Genomic DNA, 26,604 nt, shown 5'->3' on the forward strand with positions numbered 1-26,604 from the left:
CATGGTGAGGCAATCCCCTGCCGGGACGCCCAGAGCCTTGACAGGGTCGTGCTGGGTGAGCTCCTGGTGCTGTCACGGTGCAGGAGCCCATCGCCATGGACATCCCCATGCTGGGGACAGCAAGGACCCACCTCACCCAGCCTGGCCCTGCAAGCCCTGCACGGGATCTGGGCTCAGACCTATGGCAGGAGATAAGCAAAGGTCCCATCACTTTGCATAGTTCACTTCAGCAGTGACCCTGTGAGTCCCCAGGAGATGCCCATGGTGCTCCTCGTCCTACCAGGCGCCAGCAGAGGATCCACTGTCTGCCTGTTGGGAACTCTTTGGCTTACTTGGTTTGGTTCAATGCTCACTGGCTGTTACCCTGGAGCCTGAATAAGAAACAGTGCAAATCCAAGCTTAAAGAAAGAACACCATGCGGCCTGCATTGAACATTCAGCTACAAAGACAACAAACCACAGGATGAAACCCCCACTGTGGGGGATTATGAGACACCTGGCAAACCTATAAAGTACCCTTCATGGCTGCCTTAAAGGAGTGCTTTAGGATTGGGTCGGTACTGAGCAGTTAAATCTAACGTGACTCTGTCTAACACTGCTGGCCAATTGCACACTGGGCTGAGGAGTGGTCATGGCACACGGACATTTCCCCAGGAGCCAGGAGAAGTTCCCTGCAGCTCTGGGCACCTCAGTGCTTCTCCTATCCAAGTTTGACTCAAAAAGACTTTGTTTGCACAGAATGGCATGAATTCATCCAGACTGGCTTTGCTGCAAAGCAATCAGACTGCATTATTTCTGAGGGTCAATATACCTTTATTTGGCCATGCTCAGGCAGATTAAGAGGCCAAAGCAGAACTCAGCTTGATTCCTATTATGGGATGCTGGCTGCAGTGCATTTTAAAACAATAATTATCTGAAGCTGTGAGATGTTTGAGTCTGAAAATGTTACCAAGTGCCAGGGCACCCTACAAACACAGACACCCACTCACACTGCAGCAGACCTCACCGAAGCAATGCACTCTGCAGTGTCTCTTGCTCTGATCTACAAAGGGGCTTCGTTTCTTTAATCTCCTCTTCCCTCAAAGAATTCAGCAGGAGGGATGTTCAGCAATAAGACACTTTCAGCAAGTGTTGCACAAATGGCTTAACTTTGCTAAGCACTAGACACTTGGTTTGCCCAGGGTCCTCTGTAAATCCTACCTACTTCCATCTCAAGGCACCTACCTGCTGCTACAAAGTCTGGCTCTCAGTGTTTCAAGGCTTAGCCCTGGGAACCAGTCCTGCTTTGGTCTACAATTCAGTGCCTTAAGAAAGCTCTCCTTAACCAGGAACAGGGCTGCTCCCACTTCTTAATGCACCCAGGGGGCTCAGACCTGCTCCCACCCATCACACAGATCTAGCCATGACCCCCGTATACCAGCACCAGGACAGGTCTGCTAGCCTGAGGACAGAGCTGCACCAGGGCACTTCTGTGTTGACTTAATGGGACTGTCTCAAAGCAGGATTCACTCATTTAAAACCACAGGGAGATGAATATGCAATGAAGCTAGGGAAAAACAAAGTCATATTTACAGACAGCAACCAGCCTCGCTACACACACACCACTAAACGGAACAGCCTTATCTCTGCCCCGGTGCTTGTCGCTAATGTGATGCTGGCCTTAGCACTTAGAACATCGTTACAGCAACAAGCACAACAGAGGTCAGGCTTTAACTGAAAACAGATGCATGAACATGTTTAACAAGTTTTCCCCTCTGAGCTCGTGTGAATTAATCACTACTTTGTACATGAATAAAATGGAAGAAAATTCCCTGCTTTTTTCCCCATCAAATTCATGCCATATGGTGGGCAAAACGAGAGATGTTTGAAACCAACACTTTCTTCCCCTTTTGCTTTAATCTGCAAGCGTAAATATAACTGGAACCTAGTTTTCTTCTTTTATTAAAAGCCTCCACATACATTGAATGGATAGGACCCCGCTACGTTAATCTTTTGTACGATGCTCACGCAGAAGGGACTTCTGAGAGATATTTGGAATGAATGCTGACCATGACAGGATACTGCCTAAATTAGAAGCAAGCTCCAAGTATCTTCCTGCAATTAGATTATGTCATGTGCTATACTCTTATTCATGGCCTGGAAGGAGAGTGCAAGGGTACTTAATATCTGTAGAGATTCAATTAAAATGAGCACATCTGACACTCAGGAGGTCTGGCTTCTGCTTGCTTCATATCTAGCCCAGTAATACAGTAATACAAAAGAAAAAGGAAAATGAGCACTCGCAGTGGAAGTCAACGTGCTCATGCATCTGCTGGCTGGTGAATACTGGTGCTAACCTAACCAAGAAGGTCATGCATTTACACTTTGATTGCTGTAGTTGGGTGATGTTAATGCTTCTGATGTTAATTCTTTAGAAAAGAATTACGAGGGAGGAAGGAAAGGCTGGTTTGTAATATATGGCAATTTTGCAAGTTGCATTTCAAATATAAATGCATTTGTCCATGCACTCTGAGTGCTTCCCTTTTCAAGGGTATCGGCATGCTTGTGGCAAAAGCAACCAAAGCAATTAATTAGGCACACAGTGAAAGATGGCACAGGAAAATAAAAGGTAAAGGTCAGTTGTTACTCTTCTGGAAACCCTTACTCAAAGCTGTGCTGTCATGAGCATACGCTGGGCACAAAAGGTTGCAGGCTCCTCCCTTGCATGAGAAGGGACGGCTGTTTAGGATCCAGCAACATCAGCTGTGAAATACACAGGCAGAAAGGCTCTTATATATTATATATACAAGTGTGACCCAGAATAAATAGTGCTGTTTTGATTCATAAGTGTATTTCAGCTTGGTTGTTGTTTGTTACAGCTGGGGACGGCTTGCTTTTCAGCCCTTCCGTCCCACCCTTGGACACATCGATGAAGAGCAGCCTGGGAGTCCGGAGCATCAGCAGTATCCTTTTGTACTCCTTTCGGAAATTCTGGTTTAGCAGCCCATAGATCACAGCATTGAGGCAGCTGTTAAAATAGGCCATAAAATAGCTCAGGACAAAAAGCCACTCTGGAATGTGTGGCTGCACTTTGGAAGGATTAATTGAAACAGCAAGGCCGATAAAGTTTAATGGTCCCCAGCACACAGCAAAAAGGACAAAAACCACAAACATAGTCAAGAAATTCCGGATGTCAGCAGCTCTGAGCTTCTGCTTGCAGTCTTGTCTCACCCGGTGTTTGACTTGAATCACCAAAATCCAGATCCGAAGATAGCAAAAAGTCACGATGGACAGCGGGACAATGAAGTGGACCACCACCACTGTGATGGTGTACGACGTACTCACCGTCTGGGCAAAGGTGCAGGAGTAAATCCGGGGGTCATACTGCAAGGAGCCAACAAAGAAGTTTGGCACAATGGCCACCACCGTGAGCGTCCAGGTCAGACAGATGTAGCAGCAGGTGTTCTTCAGGTTGAAGAGCTTATCATACCGAAGGCTGTGGCAGATGTAGCAGTAGCGGTTGATTGCAATCGCAGTGATGTTGAAAATGGAGCCGATGACGCTTAAGCCCATCAGGAACCCACTTATCTGACAGTGAACGTTTCCCATAGTCCATCCATTATGGAAAATGGCACTCAAGATCAGAGGGTACGGATACACTGCAACTACCAAGTCTGCGACAGACAAGCTGACGACAAAGATGTTGCCTAGGAAAAAGGAGAAGAAACCATGAGTGGTTAGCACAGATCCGACAGACAGCTTCCAGCTCAGAGCTCCTCTTCAGCCTCACTGCTTGCAGCCCTCACTCCAGCCATCATTTGGAGTCTGAAATTGTAGAAAATTTCCTCTAAGGTGGGTAAGATTTTGCTGTCCTTGTGCATTGGCCAGCACAGTAGCAGCTACCCGACAGCTACACAGCACTCGCTGTCCTGCAGAGAGCTTCATTACTTTACATACTACACAGAACACGATACTTGGTGTGTTATTGTACAGTGACACTTCATGAATTCGATTGGAAGGGACCTCTAGAGGCCGTCTGGTCCAACCCCCAGCTCCACAGAAGCTCTGCTCATTATGGCCCAAAGAGCTGGGGCAGGCAGGGTAAGTTTTCAGCAGTTTGTTCATTGTACTGGCAGCAGTAGCATGGGAAAGGCTTGTTCTGTCCATTCGCATAAGAAAAGCTACGTTTTCACCACAACTTCACAGTGTTCACACTGAGGAGCATGCGTTCCAGGAGACAGTGCAGCCAGCCTTTATGTGCTTACCTTATCTGGTACTTCTTCCTGCTCCTTTAATATTTAAAGTCATCCAGAGCAATAGAAAAGGTCAATCACTCCTGCACCGTCTGGGCCTATGCAGGGGATATGATTAATAAGCTGCTGTCAGCCAACTCTGCAGTGTATGCTGCAGGTTGTCCACTTAGGCTTTAAAATCAGGAGAGCAGAGAGTCTGTGCAGACATGAAGTAATTTAACCCTTGCTGGACTGAATGTGGCACACTGCATGGAAAGACATCTGCCAGCAGCGCTGCATGGACAGCCAATGGCCTGGGCAACCCGTGATTCCCACGGTGGCTTCCAAAGGCTGGGAAGGGCTGCAAAGCTTCAAGCATTGCCTGCAGAAGTAAGGGACACCTTCTCACCACTGAGAGGTTTGGAATTAACTCTTCTGGTTTTGAAAACTGCACCTGAAACTAAATTAAACAATCTTTCCAAAAGGATCAGAAGTCCTGTGACTCCACGCTGAATAGATGCAACAAGAGCAGAGGCCACACTCGTGCAAGTCACACTGTCACCTCTGCAACAGGGCCCTGCTGCTTGCCAAGGCCAGGCACTGCTGAGCAGAGCCAGCACGAGGAAGCCAAGGAGATGGAGAAGCGGCCAAGAGCTGTTCCTTCCCAGGGCTGCAGAGGTTACCACTCATATTTCTGAGTCTGGTGTATTTTTAGGTAGGGAAAAAGCTTTTCTGTTCATTTTGCCAGTCAGACCAGAGGAGCACATTAAGAAAGGAAGTGTGAGGTCTTAAGGGAGCTGGCAGAACGACAGGAGCAGCCGTAATGCTGGAAGGGATTATCTGCCAAACTGCAGCTTTCTGATGGCTAGACATATCACCACTTGCAGTGGAATTCAGCAATGCTGAGAGGACAGCACACTGAGGAAAGCCATTTTCCCAACATCACTACCTGCAGGTTACGTCTGCAGGAGCAGGAAGGAAAACATTACTAGAGTATGGGTAGAGGATATGTTTAATACATGCAAGGTGTTAACATCTATGTCCCTGTGTTGCTGGCAAGACCCCAGCCCAACAATCATGTCTGCACCCTCTTTTCAAACCCTCAGGCCTGCTGTCTACCAGATTATCTCAACCCAAGGGAAAAAAAATTAAATTTAAATTTAAAAAGAGGTTTTTTTTCTGTAGTATATGTGAAGAAGCTCTGTGTGAGCTCAATTCAGCTGGGTCACTGGCTTTGGTATTTGGAAAGCATACCCAAGGGCTGTCAGAAATCACAGCTGCGTTGTCAATGCAGTTGGCTCACTGCTACGTTTGTTCCCATAAAAAACCATCAGCGCCAGTCAACAGCTCCCATCAGGCAGCACAGCACACTTCACACCGACTGGAAAACAGTCCAGACTTGAGAATGGCCCATGGTGGCACGGAGCTCAGATAGCTGACATGAAGCATCATTCTAAAGCAAATATTAGCACGGGTCAGGCAGAGGACTGAAAGCACAGCAGGAGAGGTTTCATGTGCACAGCCCTAACACAGCACTCCACTTCTGGGGCTGCCCTGCCTCAGTGTTGTGCGTTTTGCTGATTTCATACCTCACTTGCAGCTTTTTAAAATGCAATCACCGAACCTGATCCCCACATAATTAGCTCTGCTTGTGCCTCATGTCAAGTGCAGAACCGCTTGTGGTCGGGCTTAGAGCTCACGGAGGCACCCAGAGAAGGAGCACTGCTCTGCAGCAAAACAAAAACATTCCTGCGGTCACTAACACGTCACCTCAGCAAAAGGCAGAGTGGGTCCTCAGCACCAGAATCTCCTTTTAGGAAGCTTTTCCTGAACACATTAGACTGCAAACCTTGGCATTGCTGGGCTAGAAGGCACCCATGTGCAACACCTGGCTCTGAATCAAGCAATGCAGAACAAGACTGGGAATCCAACTCTTCTTATGGGACAGCAGACGTACCAGGCTCTGCTCTGAGCTCCCTGCACTCCCAGCCCTCCTACCAGCAAGAAGGGCAACTGCCCTGGCATGGTGTTGGTACCTGAAAACAAAGTCAGAAAGCTTAACTTGGCACCATTTTGCAGAAAAACACTCATCTTCCCTTTTATTTGTCCTATTTTTCTCCTGGGAGGTGAATATAGAGATCAGAGTCATATAGCATGCTGGTCCTTGCCAGCCAGTCCTGGCAATCAGGGCATTTTTAATGACTGAGTGCTCCATTGAGGGGGCACACTGCACACCTCCAAGCAGAACAGGCCCTTCAACATACGAAATTTTGCTGCTTTTTATTAAAAAACATGTGAACTTCAGCAGTGAATGCAAAGCCATCTAATACGCAGCTCTTACAGAACGTAAACAGTCTCTACAAATCATCTTTTACATTTCACTACTGAATTTTTTATTCTCTTCTAAGAGAAAACAAAGGAGTAATACCAGCAGGACATCATCTCAAAATTATCTGCTGCTGTAAGACTCATTTCTCATGTGTCTTTTTCTCTTTGTGAGCACACAACTGTAATTCCTCATTGACTTGCACACTCTCCATCATGTTTTTAACACGGTATGAATTGGTTTGTGTGTCCCTGTGCTCCATCCTCACTAGTTGTGAAAAACAGGATCTCAAGTGGTGGGGACGGCCTGCCCCAGTGCAGAAGTGAGCACATTTCCAGAGAAACTTGCAACTTTTCCACGTGCCACGGGTCCAACACAGAGCTATGGACTACAGAGGTACAACACAGTTCACAGTGTAATCCGCAGGTTACCTGGAACACAGAACAGCCCAAAGCCTGGCAGCAGAGCAGGCTATAAGCACGTGCAGGTAATGCAGCAGGTTATCCCAGGGTGCCCTCTGTGAGCTCTCCTCCTCACTGCCATGCTCCCACACCCATGCTTCTGCTCACTGCAGCCACTGCTGTACACAGCAGCTTCCCGGAACCCACTCTGCCTGCATTATCTGACCACACAGGTTATCTGAGGACTTACTGTCAGGGCCTGGCACTAGCCTTCACACACGTGGAAGTCCTGCAATGAGTTCTGCAAACCAATTGCCCACAAAGGAAGGTTTCCAATGGCAGGCTGCCCGACCACCACCTGACTGCCAGACACATCACTCCTCTACAGAGATTAACCGAGTGCCGCTGTGCAAACAGAGGGGTCACAGCCCTGCAGGGAGGAGCTGACCCAGGAGCGGGCTGGACGCAGGTGCCATGGGGCTACCCCAGCAGCCAGAGCAGGTGCCACGCTTCTGCCCAGCTGCAGGCAGTGACTGACAGCTGGAGGGCAGCAGGTGCAAGAGCATATGTTGAGAAAACATGCTAAGGTACACAAAATGTCAGAAGTTCACTGGGGTGAGCAGTGTGCTTGCGGTGACGCTTCTCTATTTGCAACTTGCAATAAGAAGCACTTTAACCTTTATGCTTTTCTTTATAACAAACAGCCTGCCCAGGGAGCTGAGGGAGACCGTGGCACCAGAGGGGTTCAAGAACCATGGAGATGTGGCACGGGGAGTGGGCATGGTGGGGTGCACTGGGTGATCTTAGTGATCTTTTCCAATGTGAAAGATTCTATGACTCATGTCCAGGAGATAAACTGGAACTGAGACCCGCATCTGCTTCAGAGATTTTATATGTATATAAAATAGGGTTTGATAAACAATTTAACAGGACAGAACTGTAAAGCAAGCCTCTGATGACCACTTACCATAAGCTAATACTCTCTATTTAACCTTTGAAAGCTTACCCTCACTGCAAAACAGAGGAAAAATGCACCACTTGCCCCAAGCAAGATAGATAAAGTCTTAAAAGCTTTATTCAGTACACAACAAGACTCTTTATCAGCTGTGACAGCCTCCTTTCTGTGTTTGTTTCCACCTGCCACTTTCTGAGCATTTGCTTGTACTACACCGACCTCCACTCTGCAGACACAGAGCGCAAGCTCGGTTCTGCACCAAGCAGCAGTTCACAGAAACCCCTTTCAGAACAACTTCGTTCTTTTCCTAATATAAAGATGGCAGTGAGCGTTCTCAGTCTCACTGTCACACACCGCTGTTTTGGACTGATCATAACCTCGTGGTGCTTGTGGCTCCTGGTCCTGTAGCCCTCACTGTCAAGCATCTCCAGCATCAGGAGCTGCAAAGGATGACTGCAGGGCACAAAGTAAGCGCCCGCCCAGAGAGCATCAGCACAGCCTCCTGCGGGGCCTGTGCTCAGTGCTGCTGCTCCACACGAGCTCTGGGCTGCTGGGTGCTTGCCCTGACAGCATTGCACATGCGGCAACAAAATGGCAAATAAAGTCCAGACTGACATCTTGACAAGGGGAAGTGTTTGACAGGGGAGCTCAAGCGAAAATGTGAGGAACTCTCCGCAAGGTCCCAGCAACAGGAAGAAACCTTGCTGCTTAATTCATTAATCCATAAATTCTAATTGAGGATTTGGGTATTTAGGAAGGCTGCTCCAAGACAGGAATAAACAAGAGAAAGGAAGAAGCATTTGATCGATTATCCCACATTGCTGCTCCCCCAGGATTCAGAGGGTACAAAGCGTGGTCTCCTGCAGCCGAGCAGACAAGGCCACTCTCAAATTCTGACTGTGCTGCATAAAGTGATACTGAGGGTAATGAACAGCCAGGGGCACACAGCGTGCTCGCGATGTAAGGTTACAGAATGTGGAAATATCCTATGTAAGGACACAGTGAAGGTCCCAGACAAAGGTAAAACACTGCAGGATAATTTAACTTTTTCTTGGCAAAAGTTCTTTGAGCTCTCTCCACACGACTTTGACCTCAGAGAGCAGCGGTGAGCTCTGCATGCAGCATCGCCTGTCTTGCTGGTACTGATCCTGAAAGGAAAGGTGAGCACTCAGTGCTGCCCTGTCTTGCAGCAGAACCACATCTGTGCAGGAGTGAGGGCACATCAGCCCAGCATCCCTTTGGCACCATGACTGGAAGCCTCGGGGCCCACCTTACCAGCTTGTGGCCGTGGCCACAAGGAAGCTCCTTGCCCTCTGGCTCTGTGAGAAAGGTTTGCTCCTGGAGGAGGAGAAAACCCCACCATAATCACAGAGGTAGAAAGGACCAGCTACCAAGCACTTCCATCACATTCATTTTTTTCTGCTCCACGTATTATTTTGACTGCTAGCTACAGAAAGGAATTGCTTACACTGCTAGGCAGAGGACTGGATTTTAGACACTTTTAGGTCATGACCTTTAACTGTATTGCTGTCAAAAACATAGCTGAGCCATGCCTTCAGCCGCTCTAATTGAGTGCAGTGAAGGGCAATCATTTGTTTACACTCCAGAGACTCACAACTTTCATTTGGCTAAAGCCAGCCAGCTTCAGAGTCAGATCCGAGCTTGTCAGCCTGTGGAAATGGGCTGGAAATGGAAGACCAGCCCTGCTCGCAGCATTTCCTATCTTCCCTTATATTGCTTACCAGTACATGGGAAGCAACAGAAACACCAGCGCATCTTCCCTTGGTACTTGCAGATAAAAGGTGGACACTGACTCTCAGCTGAATAAAATGAGTTGAATTCCCTTCTCTTCTGGACCTTTAAAATAGGGTCAGTCCTCTGGTGCCAGTAACTTTCAGCCTTCAGGAGATGCTGTAGTACTAAATTCAGACGCCCTTTTCAAGATGCGCCTGAATACCTCTTTACAGACTCAGACTTGAAATAAGGCAGTGTTGTGCAACACTCAGCTCTAGGAGTGAGAAAGCTGAACTTAGACAACAGAGGAAAAGCTCAGCCTGGACACAGATCAGCACAACACAAAATGCTGCCCTGAATCCAACCTCACCTTCTAATGGTGGCTTAGGACAGCCCTCTAACACATACTGATCCTGACAGCATTGCACCTTGAGCACTCTGTCCTGCAAGAACAAGAGAGAGCATCCAAATAAGTCGGTTGTCATATAAAGACCAAGGCCATTTCTAGACAAAAGAAAATTGATTTATAAAATGACTAAGCCTAAATCAATAATTAGAAGAATAATAATGAAGACCTTGAGATAACAGAACAGAGTTATGCTGTGTACACATGCTAAAATAGAGCATCTATGTTCAGAGGATCCTCAGCTCAGGGATGCTAACATGGGCTTAAGGACTCAGAGAAAGCTTGTCTGCTTTTCCCATTCTTAGTTTCTTTAGAATGCTAAAGAAAACTGTTCCTTCCCCCGCACAGAAAAAGGTTGAGCTCTCTCAATTACTGTTCCAACAGCTTTTGCAGTCTGCTCAGAGGAGTAAGGTTGCCTGCATCACAGATGGAGAAAAACAAACCTGTCGTTCATTGGCCTGGCCATAGCTTTGAGAACTGAGAGAGAAGCAGTGCATGTAAAGGAGGAGACCATGAAGAGAAAGGAAATCTTTGCTAGACCTTCTGTTCATTCACAACTAGCTACTAATCCCACTGAAATTGAGTTCCTTTCACCTGGGAACACTTTAGGGACTCCAATACAATTGCACTGGCCAAAGTCCAGTGCAAACAATTCAAGCTGATTTAATAATAATAAGGATACTGGAAAAAATTACCTCAAATTAAAGACAAAAAAAGACAACAAAGCAAGCCCTAGAGGACCTTTTTACTTTTCCCAGAAATTAGTCCAAAAACAATGTTTCCCAGATCATCAACAAAATCTTTGCTTTAGATATTCCATGGGGCTTACAGGACTCAAGTCGAGCCTGAATCCAGGATGGGCAACAAACAGCTATTGATGATGTGAGAAACTCCTGGGAATGGGGAGTCCCAAGCGACTTACAAGAGGACATCTACTCTGTTGTGGCTTTTTTTTCCCAATGCCTTCTGACATTTAATCATCTCCGAGGTGCAATGTATGCAGATATTAAAAGAGAAAAGCAATCCATGCTAAAATTGTTCCAACATAAGCTCACGTGAACGTGGTTTAAACGGTTATGTTCCAACGCTGATCACAATAGGAACTCTAATACAGCAGCTAATATCCAACTGGATGATTAGAGATAAGATTTTATGGGACTCTGACACCTAAATTGCCGGAAGGACCTCACATGTGTGGGCAGATATACACATGGTAAATGGGAGTTCTTGCACTCATGGAGCACAGCCAACGGGGCCGAGCAGACACCTCTGCTACCAACAGCTTCCAACACAAGAGCACACTGCTGGATTCTGCTCTCACACAGCAACATCTTAACCTCAGCAAAAACCAACCAACAAACACCAGAAAGAATAAAAGATTCTGAGAAGAAAAAAAAAAAAAGCCATCCCTGTGAACCAGAGAAACTCTGAGGTTGCCTAATCCTGAAATACCTGGAGTCCTACTTTCTTGTCTGTAATGATGGGGGCAGACCTACTTTAGAGTTGCATAATCACCAAAAAGCGATGGGGCTTTTAAGTGTCTCCTTAAACTCTTCTGCCCTTTCCCTTTTTATCTCTATTGAAGTTTTCTCAGCAAGAAATAAATCACAGGGATTTCTTCTCTCTGAAACTATTTAACATTCCTACCAGAATACTTCAAAGTGGTACCATGAAACTTTCGCCTTACGACTCCCATCACAGGCCAGGGAGGCTTAGAGAGAGGACTACGTTCAAATGCCAGCCCCGCATTTAAGGCAGTCAGTGGATGCTGGGGAGGCTGCTTTCCCCTCCAGTGCCTGCAGGGCTGGAGTATGGCCAAGAAACTCACCTGAGACACAGCTGAAAGCCACCTCAGAGGTCGGCTGACCATCCCTGCAGGCACAGCTTCTCATCCCAAACATTACCAATAAGATGGGGCACTGAAGATGAAAGACGTTGCCTTTAACTCAAATCCAAGCAGACTCCCATCCCGCATGCTGCAAATAGAGATTTTAATTGTGTACTGGTTGAGCAAGCCTAGAAACAAGGGAAGAATGCAGCAACACCTCCAGCCAGCGTGCCAGCTCACCTGGGCAAGGCAAAGCAGAGAAGAGCTACCGAGGTGCTACAACTCCTGAAGGCTTTAGAGGACACCCTTTCATCTGCCACTCTCTCCAAAGACAAGACCAATGGTCAAGATTCCTATTTTTCTGAGAGAAAAACCTCACTCACTCAGCCACTTCTGAAAAGCCCTCTTCCTCACTGCTAGGCTTTCCTTGTCTAAAAACAGCATTGTTAAAGAGCTGTCATTTGTCAAACCTAAGATACGAATTCCTGTCTCCCCGACTCTTCAGAATCATTTGTAACCCTCCATTTCCTCTGCTCAGCAGGATTCACTGATAGTTTTGCCTTTCATTGCTGAAATCCCATGTTGTTAGCTGTCCCTGCTGACACATTTTTATCAACAAGCTCCAAAGTGACAGAGAGCCTAAGGAGCTACACTAGAGTGAAACAAAGGCTGGGCTTAATACAGAGGTGTCTATGAGAGATCTTTGATCCAAATGCAAACACAGATGTCATACATTCATCTTGAAGTGTTTAGTGCCAAAGGGCAGTATCACATATCATTAAAAATACCTCTCCAAGAGGAGGCTGCTTTGACAGGGTTAGAAAGGTTGGGAATTTCTAGTCCTCAGCAGGAGAGTAACACACGACCCAAGGCAGGGAACAAAAACTCACAGCACGCTGCCCACCTCCTTCTCCAAAGGGAGCCCCCATATCAAGCTGTTAGGAACACAGTCAGGACAGGCAGATCTAAGATGAGTATAGTGCGTGCTGCAGAGAGCTTCACAGAAGTTCTGTCAGAAATTTTGCTTGGCCCATTGCCGGAAACGTGTGAGAGTTTTGCACATTAATGAGAAACTGAGCAGAGTCCAGTAAACGCCCCGTGCTTTGTGAGCAGAGCTGGCAGCACGGTCGATGTGAGTGCATTTCCCTGGCGGGGATGTGAACGCACCCACAGCGGCTGTGCCCCCACCGATGCAGCTCAACTGACAGCCGAGAGCCAGGAGGTCATCTTCAGTCCTACAGGACTGTCCTTGCACTCCATGTGAAGCTATCAACAGCCTGAAATAGCTCAGGCAAGCATCTGCATGCACTTCAAGGGACCCAGGGGTGACATGCAACATCAGAGCTTGAAGGTAGCAGGGTCCTACACACAGAGCCTACACCAGAAGCAGCATCTCAGCATCAGGAGCACAATTGAGCCACTAATTGGGACAAGGCAAGAGTGAAGGGTAGAACAGGGCAAGAAGTCTGCTTTGGTCTCCCCAACAGTTCAGAGTCTTTCCCAAATTCAGCTACGTAACAAAGCCTTGAAAAGAAGAGCAATGGTTTCTTCTGCGTTAGCAACAAAGCCGGAGCTCTCATGCCAGCGCAGCCTTCTGATACTGTCCTTTTATCATTTATTCGGGAATGAAACTGTAACAAGGCAGATTTATATCAAATGACAAATAACAGCTGTGGGGAACAGAAAGAAGTGTCGCACTTCATTAGAACCCTTTAAGACCCTGACAGCCCGAAACACACTGTCAAAGTGGCAAATACAGCCAAAAAGGGGAGACAGAGCTCACAGCAGCTGCTAAACCTAATGGGAACTTGTTAAAATTAAGGGCCACTTTCTCCCTTTCATATTTAGTTTCAAAACACCATGAAAAGAAATTCAACCTTTTATAAAGACTGCGTCATTAGTGCAGACATGACACAAGACCCTGGCAAAGATTTCAGATTGAAAGGTAACTGTTAACTCCCAGGCGGTGGCTGAAACCCTCGGAATACATTCATCTGGTATTAAACTGGAACCGTCCAATATTAAAGTCATAAATCTTGCCAGAATGAATTTCACCATTATTCACTTGGTGTTACAATATCGCTTAAAAACAGTTTGACTGGGAGAAAGGGATGCTGATGGGTCAGGAGCATCACTTACAAAACATGCCCAGGACTGACAAGCGTCCTGTAAGCCAAGCGACAAGTTTTGCCTGAAGGATGCTGACTTCCAGAGGGGATGGGAGCATTCTGCTTCTATGAGATCCAAAATAAATACTGAAAAAACAAACAAAATACTTAACCTGCCAGCCAGGCCTAGACTACCCTCAGCAGGAGCATGCTGTGCTGACTGAGCTCTGCAGTTCTGCAGCAGGCAGGAGGCAACGGCACCAGGCAGTCCTGCAGGGAATCACCTGGAGCTAGGCCCTGCTCAGAGCGCTGACCGCAGAGGCAGACAGGAGACTCACTGGGGTTTCAGCAAGGAATTTGCCTGGTAATTGCTATGCAGCACTGAGCAAACCACCACCTGGCATCTCAGCTCCCTGCTCTGCCAGCACAGAGGATGATGATGGCAGCCGTGCCGACCAGATGAGCTCCTGACAAATTCCAACACAGACTGCTGCACCCGGAGCTGACCTGCTGTTCCCGCTTGGGAACCTTTCATGCTCTTAGCTGGATGACAGCATGGACCTGGACACAGCCTGGACCTGGACTGTCTGCACTTTGGTACATGTGCCCTGCACCAGGCTGCAGAGCACCCCAAGGTCTGCTCAGGAGAAACCCCTCCAACTGGTTTCTAAGGGACAACCTAGTTTCCCCCAGGGCTCCTGTTGCCTGCACACCTCCCAGCGGGCCTCACTTGAACTAAAAGCTCACACACACCTCTTGGCTTCCAGGAACTGAACACTTACTCACCTGCCAGGACAGAGAGCTTTGGCACTCGCATACAGCAGCACAGCATCATGTCCCTGGCTGTCACAGCAGCACTGCGTGACTGTAGGGAGGAATGACACGGCTCAACCTGCCAGCACTGCACTGCGTGGTGTTCTAGGACCACGGCACCCAGGCAAGAAACAAGGACACAGGAAGCACAGAGAGGTGGCATTTTCACTGAGGAGCCAGGTGCCTCGTGCTGCGTGCAGGCAGCGTGACGCACAGCACGCCCTGCTCCCCGTGCCAGCATTGGGCACACACATGGCCGAGATGCAAAGCGATGGAGCCCAGGCACCAGCAGTGGCTGCAGCTGCACTTCAGACCTTCCCCCTCACGTCACTCTTCCTAATTATTGACTTTTTTTTTTTTAAGTCAGAACTTTTTGGCACAATCCCCAAACGGAGCAGCCATTGTGGAGGACACAGCACTGTGAATCGTGATGGTAAACACAAGAGCTTCCTCAGACCATCTGGAAAACTGACATGAGCTGAAGCATACACAGCAGCACTTTTGGGTAATGGCAGCGTTTACAACAAAGTCATCTTCCAGCAAGTCTCTTCTGCTCATCACAGAAGTGCATATAACAGGGCTGAATGGATGAGAGGTTAGCTGATTCTCTGTCTCAATCCTTTGCAGGCAGCACAGCGAGCTGCGCTCACAGCCCAGCAGAAACTCATCCCTTTTGTGTACAAACTGCAGAGTGTCAGTGCTGCTCCTCTCTTTTCCCGTCAGTTCCCTCGAGAAATGAAGTGTGTCTGATCATGATGCCTGCCTTTCCCCGATCATTTTTGTTTCTGAAGGCCAGCTTCATTCCCATTTTATAGAGGAGTGGATGACTCATAAAAAAAAAAAAAAAAAGTAAACGGTTTCTACACAATGGAAACAATGGTTTCCAGCAGAGAGGGGATATTGTTTGTGATCACACTCGTTTCAAAGGTATAGGGTGACCCAAGGTTTCCAGCAAAGCAGGGCATTCAGGTTTTACAAAGCTACAGACCGTGGAAGTTCATATGTACACAATGCAGAACCGGCACTGGGAAAACTGGCTTCATAACAGAGCTCGAGGATTAGCTCAGCTTCAGTATGAATGACATTCAAAACCTGAAAAATCAGAGGTAATAACAGTGCTGGTGAGATGTCACTGCCAGCTTCGGGTTGAATTAACCCATCTTTAATCCCTCAGCCCAAAGGAGGGATCGCATGTCTCATCGTGGGCATGGAGCTATTTGCTCCTCCAGGCCCCAGCTGCTCAGCAGGACTAGTGAAGGCAGCACTCAGCACCGACGTCTCTTTGAACTTGCACACTCCAAGACCGGGAAATCAGCAGATAATCCACAGAAGACACGCATCACATATGTCCCAGCAGCAGAGAAAGTCTCCATCAGAGTTCAGGCTCCAACTGATAGCAGAGCCTCTGCCCATGGGGCCCATTAGCAAACAAAACGGGGGGAAAAGAGTGAGACAAATCCAGGCCCAGCAAGGAGACCAGGAACAGGGCCCCTGAGGGGAAGCCCCAAGCTGGCACTGATTAGTGAGGGGCACGCACGTGCAATCAATAGAGGCAGCATCTTTGTGCAGCAGCCTGCAGCGATGAGGACTGCATGCTCCGGGAATTCATTCCCATGAGTTCTTGGAGAAACGCTCCCCTTGCAGAAGAAACAGTTGCCACAGTATAAATAAATAAGCTAAACCTGCTAAAAATATATACGTTAGGAGGGCAGCAAAACTAGATTTAAGTGGAACGACCGCTGCGTAATGCCGCAGTACAGCAGGAAGGTTGAGGGTTACCTAAATTGCCACTCGAGAAAGAAAAAGCAAGACAAGGAGGCTGAAGTAGTGCTAGCCAGCACAGACAAATTGGCTCGCTAATGGATCTGATGCTGACTTAATCTTCTGATTTGGCAGTGCCCTGAGAAGTCTGCTCTTTTTGCCTCCCCTTACCTAAATGAAATTAACCTATTCCAGAAAATTAAGGACAATTTATCAGGCCATTGAAGGCAGGCTGCTTGTTGGAGCTGGGTCTGTGTCATTCCATGCAAGACAAAAGAGAAACTCGGCAATTCAGAAACATGAAAATGGGAGGGCTGGCAATGTCCACGTGGGCTCTGGCTGCCTGGCACCCCACTGCACAGCCCACACACCCTGTCCTGTGTTCTGGAAGCCCCGTGTGCACATCGGTGCTGCAGGGAATGTCACTGGCAGCACATCCATCAGCCAAGGGCTTCTGAATGAGCACTACAGGGAGGAGTACTTCACTGCGATACCTAACCTGTCTCATTCCTTGGAGGAGCTGAAGGTAGCTGAGGGGACTCTGCAGGACTCTGAAGAAGTGATGCTGGGACTGTTATCCACACTGGGAGTTTTGTTGTGAAGAAAGGCAAAGCTGACGCTCCGCCCAAGTAGTGAAAGTGAAAATGTATTGGGAAGGTAACAGCTCTGGTGCCACTGTAAATGCAGGGGAGCAAAGCCCTGCTCCACAGCGTGCAGCCACCTCCTGCCTATTCAGACTGTTCTCCACAGACATGCTCTTTTACACCAACACTTGTGGCTATTGCAACAGGCACACAAACATCCAACGGATACAAATTCAAGAGCCTAAAAATGATATGCTTATAATTACCATTAATAGTCATTATGAAAGCATCCAAGAAATCTTCCAATGCCCGATCCAGGATAATAGAATTCAGAGTTTACCAATGCTCTGGAGACATATTTTGGAAACTAGAATGACATAATGCAAAATATATTTCATTACCCATAGAACATCCAAGACAAAACTAGGTATTGGATAAAGGCCAGATGAGAAGTCACAAACTTGTACAATTCTGTAGCTCGCGAGGTATTCAATCTTTAGATAATTGCACAGGCACAGACTCCAGCACGTGATATCACACAAATAATTACCTATCTGCATTCAACTCCCAGAGACACACAGTCACAGAGGCCTTAATGGGAGGACACCACACAACCTCATCAGGAAAAGAATAAACACACTGTATCCTCACAAGAGACTGTTAAGACACTGAAAGGATGTGGAAAATTGGAAATCGCATCCATGCTGAGAGCGTAAATGATCTTTCTCTTAGGGAGTGCAGAGTTGGGCTGCCGTATCTTACTGGGAAAAGCAGGAAGACATTTGCAAACACAAGTCCTATTATGAGAGCCATAAATCCACGTCCCACAGTTCCTGCTGTTCCTCTCCTCCCATTTCTACCTCGGCCCTTGTTGCTTTCTTCTGTATTTCAAAGGACAGGGAAGAGCCAGACACCACTGCAGCCAAACCCATTGCAGCACTTCCCATCACTCCCAGCACAGCGATTCCCCCTCACCGGGACGTTCCCAGCAGTGCAGTTCCCTGAGGGAGCACGACCAATCTCACTGCTTCTGCAGCAGCAACATCGGGAGCATCGCCTTGAAGGATGGCTTTGACAGATGTACTTAACAGTGCTGCGCAGGCAGCATCACAAGTTAAGCTCTTGTTTCTGGGCCTTTTCTGTTCTTCCAACCCATCCCCACATATAAGCACGAACCACCTCATTTTCAGGTTTTAGGAGAAGAGCATCAATCACCGCACAAAATCAAAACTGCAGAAAGTGCTTGCTCATTCTTAGACAATTCAAATTTCCCCTCTAAATGGGGATTAATTTGTACAGTATTTCAAATGTAAAAAGCCCCAGCCCAAGAAATGGCACCAAGCCCCGAGGCAAGGGGCTGCAAGACATGCCATCTTGGGCAGGCTGTAGAAAGGTTCTATATTTTGATTGTTCTCCTTTTGCCTCGGTACACTGCACTTTCAACTTGGAATACAAACCACGTCCTGGGCTTTGTGAGTACCACTGGAACCGAAAAGTGTTCAGAAAGCCAAGGAAATAAGATCCATACTCACCACGCTGGATTACTCCATGGAGACCAGGAGGCTCACGCACGCTCTCAGGAGAGTCGCAGCAGAGCTGGGGGTCATCTGTCCCGCTTCCCACCGCCAGCAGCAGCTGCTGCCTCCCAGGGAACGCGCACTGGGCTGCGGTGAGCAGCGTGCCCTGGGGAGCACTCCTCCTGACACACAGCCAGGCACTCCACGCTCACATGCAATATTAATAAAACGTACTCGCTTTTCTAATGAGAGCACTCATTTTTAAACGCTGCTCCGGTAAATATGCAAGAAAATTTTACAAAGCGGTTGGCGCATAAAGCTTTCACTTAGCAAGTTAATGAAGCTAACTGGGGAAGGAGATAAGGAGAGGAAGCAGCAGCTGAGGCCAGGCAGGGAGGGAAGGTGCTGTGCTGAGATGATGCTGCCAGGGCCCAGGTGCAGACAGTGGCCAGAAAACATAACAGATTCCATGAAAACACACTGTTACAAAGCAGGCAAATCTTGATGAGTCTCTTCTGAGAGAAGCCTGCTTCACACAAGCCCAACCTGGTGGTAGCTCAGGGATCTCCAACAAAGCCATAGCCGTGCCTCCTGGGCGATGGCTGCCTGGGGGACTGAGGCTCCACAGGTAACAAAGAGTGGGAGAAGCCCGGCAGTCCCTGCAGATGCGCTGGCTAACCAGGCCAGGTGCATGTCCTGCCTAGAGTAAAGCCCATCATGCAGAGAATGGCCCAAGCTGCATCCATTATACACACACTGCAGGTGTCGGCTCTGTGCTTGCTGCCAAAGATCTCTACACGAAGTACGGGAGACCTTGCTGCAGAAATAAGAGTCCAACGACTGACTTCCCAAAACATCACACAGGACCAAATCTGCAATCTTGTATTTTCTCCATTCAGTAGAGGGAAATAACCCCACACAACAGTATACGTCCGGTGCCTTGGAGAAATGAGAGGCTTACACCTTAGGGAAGTGTAAAACCTGCATCACTGAGATTTCCTCAGCAGTAAGGGAACGAAACATTGCCTCCTGGTGATTAAGAATGTAATTATTAGTAGCAGTTTTGAAACACTTTGAATTACAGGGTGTTACAGAAAATTACAGCATTTTCTTTAAATGGGCACTATCGTTAGTGCAAGCCGATGTGAACCACGGCCCTACCTGTGGCTCAGTAACCCCGCGTGCTCGGTGGCTTTTTGCTCTGCGCAGTGTCTTACTGTCTAGTTGCCATAAGCAATCAATTGAAATGTAAACAAGCTTTTGGAACAAAGTTGTTCTGAACAGACATATGAATTAAAACACTAACTACAGCGATCTCTTGCTAATGGTTTCTTCTAAACTCTTACTGTCTCCATGTGCGCATTCGGATCTCAATAAAACTCACAGGCAAGCTCAAGTTCAAGCCCACATTCAAGTAAAGCTTTCCACTCGAACTGAACAGTAAAACCGGGAGGAAGTCTGCCAGGCAGCATGAAATTTCTGCTGATAAAATCTGAATCAGGCTTCCCCCACGGTGGCGTTAATAAAATATCTCCTATTAATCTGCAGTATTTCCTCCACTTTCTAAAGTAAAAAAGCCTGGCTCCACTGACTCAATTGCAAAGCAAAAATAACCATGGAAGAAGAGAAAAAGACTTTATAAGTTTCCCAGATACTCTGCTGACAAGAAATGACACATATTTAACTGCCGTGTAATTACAATATGATTTTCATACTGAAAAGAAACAAGAAAAAAAGCAGTTGTCTACAAACCAGGAGTGCACTGCAGGAAAAGAAGTATCAGAGCCTGCTTTCATCCCACGTGCAAGGCAAAGTGGGCACCTTTCAACACTCAGTGCAAATGGACAAAAGCATCACTTTGGAAGGTAGGAAAATGGTGAAGGACCTGCTGGTCAATGCAATGTGAGCGCCCCAGCAGCTGCAAACTGCTCTGTAAGGTTAAGGATCCACCAGAAGATCTGCAGCCTGCTCTGGGGGGGGAAAAAAAGGACTCAAAAAAGGAAGCAGAGAGGAGAGAACTGCAGTCAAAATGTAAATAAGGAAGGACAGATGCCACCGCGGGAAGGCAGAAATAGTCTCGCTCCTTGTAAGACCTACTTGTTGCTTGCCCGCAGCTTCACTTCCATTTCTGTATAATTTATTCCAAAGCAAATTTATTATTTTAAAGACTCTGCAGAGAAGGCGGAGAAGGCTGTGCCGGTGCTGAGGGACACAGTGCTGGTGTTCACCCACCCACACTAATCGCAGAGGCTTTGTCTAGGCTGGGATTTACCAAGATTTTAATTAACAATTTCCGAGGGTAAAGCCACACCGGGAAGGCTCCTCTCATTAGCTAGTTAGCTAATTGTTCTAATTAGGCAGGGCAAGGCAGTTTGACTCCCTGGCTTCCTTGCACAGAAACCCCTCCTCTGGCACTCCTGCAGGCTGGCAGCATCTTGTCGTCCTGGAGCTGTGGCAGACAGCATCACTCGGCCTTTTGGTGCCCACCCAGACTTGTGCCATGGTCACCAGGGCTGTCCTGCAGCGAGCAGAGTGTGCTGGTGGCTCTGCTGAGCCCTGGTGGTTCGGGGCTGGCTGCCCAGCACCCATCAGCGAGCTCCAGGGTGTCTGGCCAGCCTCAAGACAGTGCACCTGGGGGACTGTGCCCGAAAGCAGTGCTGAGATCATTTAACACACCCACACCTGAGGTCTCTGCAGAAGACACTGAGTGGATGGTGGCAGAAGACACCGACTCAGTGCTTAAACCCAAACTTCAATGTTCAGGAGCGAGAATGACTGAACATGAGAAAGCACAAAGCAGTGTGGGGCTGTGCAGGACCCTGGCACAGCACTCTGCTCCTCGCCCCCAGCCCATCCTCCTGCTGCCTTCTGCCACAGCCTCTGGATGGGATTAAACATTACCCATCCACAGCGGGGAAAGAAAAGCAAACAAAATGTAAAGGAAATGGAAAAAAGGAAAGGAAAAAAAAAAAGCAAACAGAGCACGTATGTCCACCTTCTCTCTTCCTGACACCACACAGAAACGAGCTTTCTTCTTTCAGTGAGCAGAGCCCCCAGGGGACGCAGATGAGTCTGACACAGATTTCCTAATTAGAGGAACTTCGCTATAACTAATCCGACCATAGTGTGTGGACACCTGCAGCATCACGTAGCTCAGCACAATATATATAGGCACAAATACTGTGCTGTAGGCACGTCCTGCTCTAAACTGAGCCTGTCCTGAGAGCACTGTGTCACAGCATGGCTCTGCTGGGGCGTCCCTGTGAGGAGCTGGGCCACCATGAGGCCTCCCCTCAGCCCCTCACATTCCCCTTGCTGTCGGCCAAGACCCCCAGCTCCCTCTCGGCAGGGTTGCTCTGCAGTGTCCCATTCCCTGGGCTGTATGTACAGCCAGGGCTGCCCCTTCCCAGGTGTAGCATCCAGCACTTGCTCTTGTTAAATGTGATGCAGTCGATGATGGCTCAGGTCTCTCGTTTGTCTGGATCTCTCCAGAGGCACTCCAGAGGCACTCTCCGCACTCGACATCAGCAAACTTACTCAGAACACCTTCTAGTTCTACATCCAACTCATTTACAAAGACAGTAAGGAGAACTTCCCTAAAGCAGAGGCCTGGGGAACCCCACCACCGACCAGCTGCCAGCTTGATGGAACTCACTGTGTCACTTTGGACCTGACCCATCAGCCAGGTGCTCACCCAGTGCACTCTGTTTTTGCCTTGCCATATGCCAGATGCTCTGTGCAGAAGGATGAGGAGCCCAGCCAGCACTGTGCCCGCGTGGCAGAGCAGCCCTCAGAGCATGGGCATCTGCTGAGGCATGGGGCAAGGCAGGAGGCGGTGCTGCAAGGCAGGAGGTGCTGGTGCTGCTGTCAGCCTGCCAGGAGGCACTGAGAGAAGGGTTCTCACTTGGATGGAAGAAAACTCAAACCTCCAGCCACTGCAGAATTACTCAGCCTGCAGGGACCTGCAGTGCCAGGAGGCTCTGGCCAGACCGCTGCCACAGGATGGACCACCACCTCCCCACAGCACACCCACCCCATCGCTTCTGGAGCCCACGGGGCAAACTGGGGAACACTGCACTGCACCACAGCCCAGTGTTTGCTACAGCCTCGCTGAAGAGAGAAAAAGGGATGACCAGCAGCATCTCTCCCAGGCTGAGCCCAGCAGGGAACTGTGATCCCAACAGAGTCCTGCATCCCAGGGGGCCAGGAGAGATCAGTGGCCATGGTGGGAGCCTGCATCACGCAAATGAATTGGCAGAACAGACGAGCAGCTCCTTAAAGCAGCTACCCACAAAGTACAGAGAGAAATTATGTCATCTCAGGCTTGTAGCAGATGCTGGAGGGTTTGTGGTGCTAAAAAAAAATACTCTCAAACCACCTACTTGGAGTTGGCAGCTTTCTAGGACAAGGAAATCCTGCAGGAGCTGTGAGGAAACCAGCCACAGCTCCCAGATGCATACGAGAGATGAAACAGAACACGGTCCAACATGATGCTTCTAAAAGGTCAGTTTCCCCAGACCACAACCAACCAGACACAAAAATGACTGAACGAAAACACCTCAATAAAAACAAACGTGGCAGTGTTCACTCAGAGATGTTCAAAGAGACCTCAGCAGAGCCCTCCTCCTTCCAAAAGGAGCAACGCCACGTTCAAACAAGTTTACTTTGCTTAAAATAAGGATCAAGATGGGAGCCAAATGGAGAAATAAATAACACATAGAAAACCCACAATTTATAGCTGGAAATAACACATTTTATAAAGGAAGCTAAACAGTAACGAAGGAGTAATGGCTACAGGTATGTCAGGAAAAGAAGCGACCACCTGTCAACACAACAGCCTGATGGTGTAGAAAGCAGAGGCATTTCTCTTCACTGCTGCAGATAGGAACGACCTGTCTACGTCTCAGTCAGGACTGAGTCCTCTGAACTCCAGAAGCAAGTGGGAAAAGTGTTCAACACTACTGCACATCTTTCATGTCTGCAAACCGAGGAGCGAGGCCGTGCCAGGGAGCTCCCCAGATCCCGAATGACCTTCGTGAAAGAAAGCAGAGAAACATGTCACGGGGCCGTGCGCAAGTTCCGGAGGTCCTGGAACAATAAATAAAAGCCCACTCAAGCACAAAAGCTCACGCCATGCCAACATTCTTGGGTGGAGAAGGGCTGACCCAGGAAGCGCGGGCTGATAACCCGCAGGGTCAGGCGAAGGGCAGAGCAAGCAGCACAGGACTGGAGGCGGAAACACAATTAGTGCTGGTCAGCACAGCTCGGCAGGAGGAGGGCCTGTCAGTCCCATCTGCGAGCTCCTCTCAGACTGCACATTTGGCTGACAAAGGTAACCGTGCTGACATAACGCGTGCAGACTTGTGCGTGGCACTTGGATTGGGTCGGGGTGACAGCCTCCCACAAAACCCCTGGCACAACGCGTGTGAGTCGAGAGGGGGCCAGCAGAGCCTGGGGGTCCTGCTGTGGTGTCCCATGGAGCCCCAGCTCCCCGAACACACGACGTCTCTAGCACCAAACAGAGCCATGAGGCAGCAGGGCAGCTTTCCACGGGGAAGCTCCAGGCTGCACAGGGTTTTCAAAAGATGCACATCTTGGCTGCGTGCCTCTGTCTGCATGAAGTTCAGGAGGGTTACAGAAGCGCATATCCAGAGCCTCTGCCCGAAGGACAGGCTCGTTCTTTGAGTATGCTGACTATATCTGAGTGCAGCTTTCACATTTGTAAAGCTGGCAGCATCCACAAACGACATCCTGTGTGTTCAGAAGCACAGCAGCGTGTGGCTGCACGTGCCATGTAACACACCTGTTATCTCCCACCGGGGTCTAAAGCCATGCTCAGCCCTCTGAGCTCCATCCAGCAACAACACAGGAACACCATCACCTGTCTGACATGTCCTCCTCCCCACAGGGAAAGCAGAGCACAGTGCTTTCTCCTGGACAGCTTAAGAATGCAAAGGCTTTCAGCTTCCAGAAAAGTTCACTCCGCCTCATTTGCCTCCATAAAGGCACATGGACACCTCTCCCATCTGAGGAGCAGAGCTCTGCCCCATGCCCTTTGTCTCAGCCTTCTCAGTGTCCTGCACCTTGAACACAAAGACTGAAGCCTGAGATTCTGTTTGAAGCTCCCTGGCCACACAAGCAGCTCCACAGACACAGGTGTCAGGGCATTCCAGGGAGGCACAATGCTGAACCAACCACTACCGGGGAAGCCCAGAGCTTTCCATGAACCTGGGTCCCCTCTGCCCCCAGGCATCACCTCCTGCACTCATCCAATGCTGGGCAACTGCTCTGCCCCCCAGGCAGACCCAGTGGCAGCCACGCACACGCCCGCTGCACTGTGCTAAGTCCTGCCCAGGACCAAATCCCCATCCCCACGAGAGCGATCACGCACTGTGCAGTGCCAGCTTCACAGCCCAGCCTGGTCCAGCTCTGCCTGGGCACAGCGCTGGCTCCAGTGGACAGTGCTGCAGCTGTTCTCTAGCCGGATCCCCTACAAGCTCCAGCAACAGAACTTGGTGCAACCCAGATTTGGCAAGAGCTGCCACATCCACAATGGCATCCTTTTCACTGCTCAGGAGCCAAGGGGCAGCACGTGCCAATGTGCCATCCTCCACACACACCATCCTCTCAGCCAAACAAGAGGACAACAATCGGATGCTGGTTGGATGTGTTGCCTTGATGAACTTCAGACCACCACCACCTGCCTGACCACCTCCTGTCCTGCTGCTGAGCCCCTCCGCTGCCATTCCCATCACACCACAACCACAGCAGCGAAGCAGGACAGGTCCCCTGACACCAGCTGCCGCCGCTCTGCACAGAGCACCTCAGGCTCTGTGCACACCATCCATCTGTGATGGTCAGTGAGGGCTTCACCTGTGCTGGCCTCAGCTGTAGCTCCTGGGGCTTTCTCAGAACCACAGGCTGTTCAACAGGACAAAGATTTTGAAAGTATCTCCAGTATCATGGAAAGTCGTTCCCCTCCACTTTGGCAGTAACTTAGCTCACAGGGGAGATGGTGTTGCAACATGCAACCCATCCAAGGGGTGAACAGCGTGAAAGGTGATGAAAGCTGACAGTTCCCAATCCGCTCACCATGCTCCCCAAGCTGACAGCACAAACCACCGGGTGCCTGGGGGCTCTGCCCGTCCTTCCCACCGCCCCCAAGCTCACACCGCTCACGTTCTGAAACAAAGCTGAAGACAACAGAAAACCTAAAGCATGCTCACGTCCCGCGGAGGCCATAGGGCGCTTTCTGTGTGCCGGTGAAAACGCAGCGGCCCCAGGCAGAACCTCACCGCGCTGCCAGGAGCCATCAGGCGCTGTCCCATCCGCTCCCGGTGCAGCCCCTACCCATCCTGTACGGAGCCCCGCTGAGCAACTCCACATTTACAGAAGAACAGCATCTCCAGAATGCTTTTCACTTTCGCTTACGTGTTATAAATACTGGAAACGTTTCATCCAAGCCATTTAACAAGCTATAAAAGTAAAGGTCACTCGTTGTCTCCGGCTGTAAAAGCAGTCAGTGTACCCTCGGCAAAAGGCACACCGCGGTGCTCGCCAGCAGCACCGTGCAGCTCCCCTTGGAGCCATTTCCGTACTTCGATCCAGACAACACAACTTCGAAGGCGAAAAAGAGCACACCCTCAAAACAGACCGTTCTCCTTAGAAGGGTTAACAGCAGCGTAGCCGTTATCCCTTCCCTACATTTAACTCGTTACGCGAGCCGGCGCACAACGCTTCAAAGCGCGCACTCAGAGCACCGTGCGGAAGCTCCGCTCCGCTCCGCTCGGTCACCCGAAGCTCAGCAGCTCCGCGGAGCACCGCTGTGCGCACGGAGGGGACATCGTCGCCCGCGCCGCTGCTTGAGAGGTCCCGCTACCGCCGCCTGCTTCCCCTGCTCCTTCCCGGCTCTCTTCTCCTTGAAACCGATGAGGGCTTTACCTGGATCGCGACCGGAGGAC

At 49.1% G+C, this 26,604-nt stretch overlaps 1 protein-coding gene across 1 annotated transcript; it reads right to left on the reverse strand.

Annotated features, from left to right (window-relative positions):
- Positions 1–271: 271 nt before the first annotated feature.
- GPR50 (G protein-coupled receptor 50) lies at positions 272–26,604 on the reverse strand. The gene is made up of 2 exons (XM_065729687.1): positions 26,585–26,604; positions 272–3,685 (listed from the first exon to the last, which is right to left on the reverse strand). Exon 2 carries the CDS (start codon positions 3,585–3,587, stop codon positions 2,820–2,822), a length of 768 nt encoding a protein of 255 aa, XP_065585759.1. The 5' UTR covers positions 3,588–3,685; positions 26,585–26,604; the 3' UTR covers positions 272–2,819.

This window comes from Cyrtonyx montezumae, unplaced genomic scaffold, assembly GCF_038088225.1.
Source record: "Cyrtonyx montezumae isolate F1298 unplaced genomic scaffold, pur_monq_1.0 scaffold_11, whole genome shotgun sequence".
NCBI lineage: Eukaryota > Metazoa > Chordata > Aves > Galliformes > Odontophoridae > Cyrtonyx > Cyrtonyx montezumae.

Coding starts and splice junctions, on each gene's coding strand:
- GPR50 (XM_065729687.1), bottom strand. CDS start 3,587: ATGGGAAACGTTCACTGTCAGATAAGTGGGTTCCTGATGGGCTTAAGC.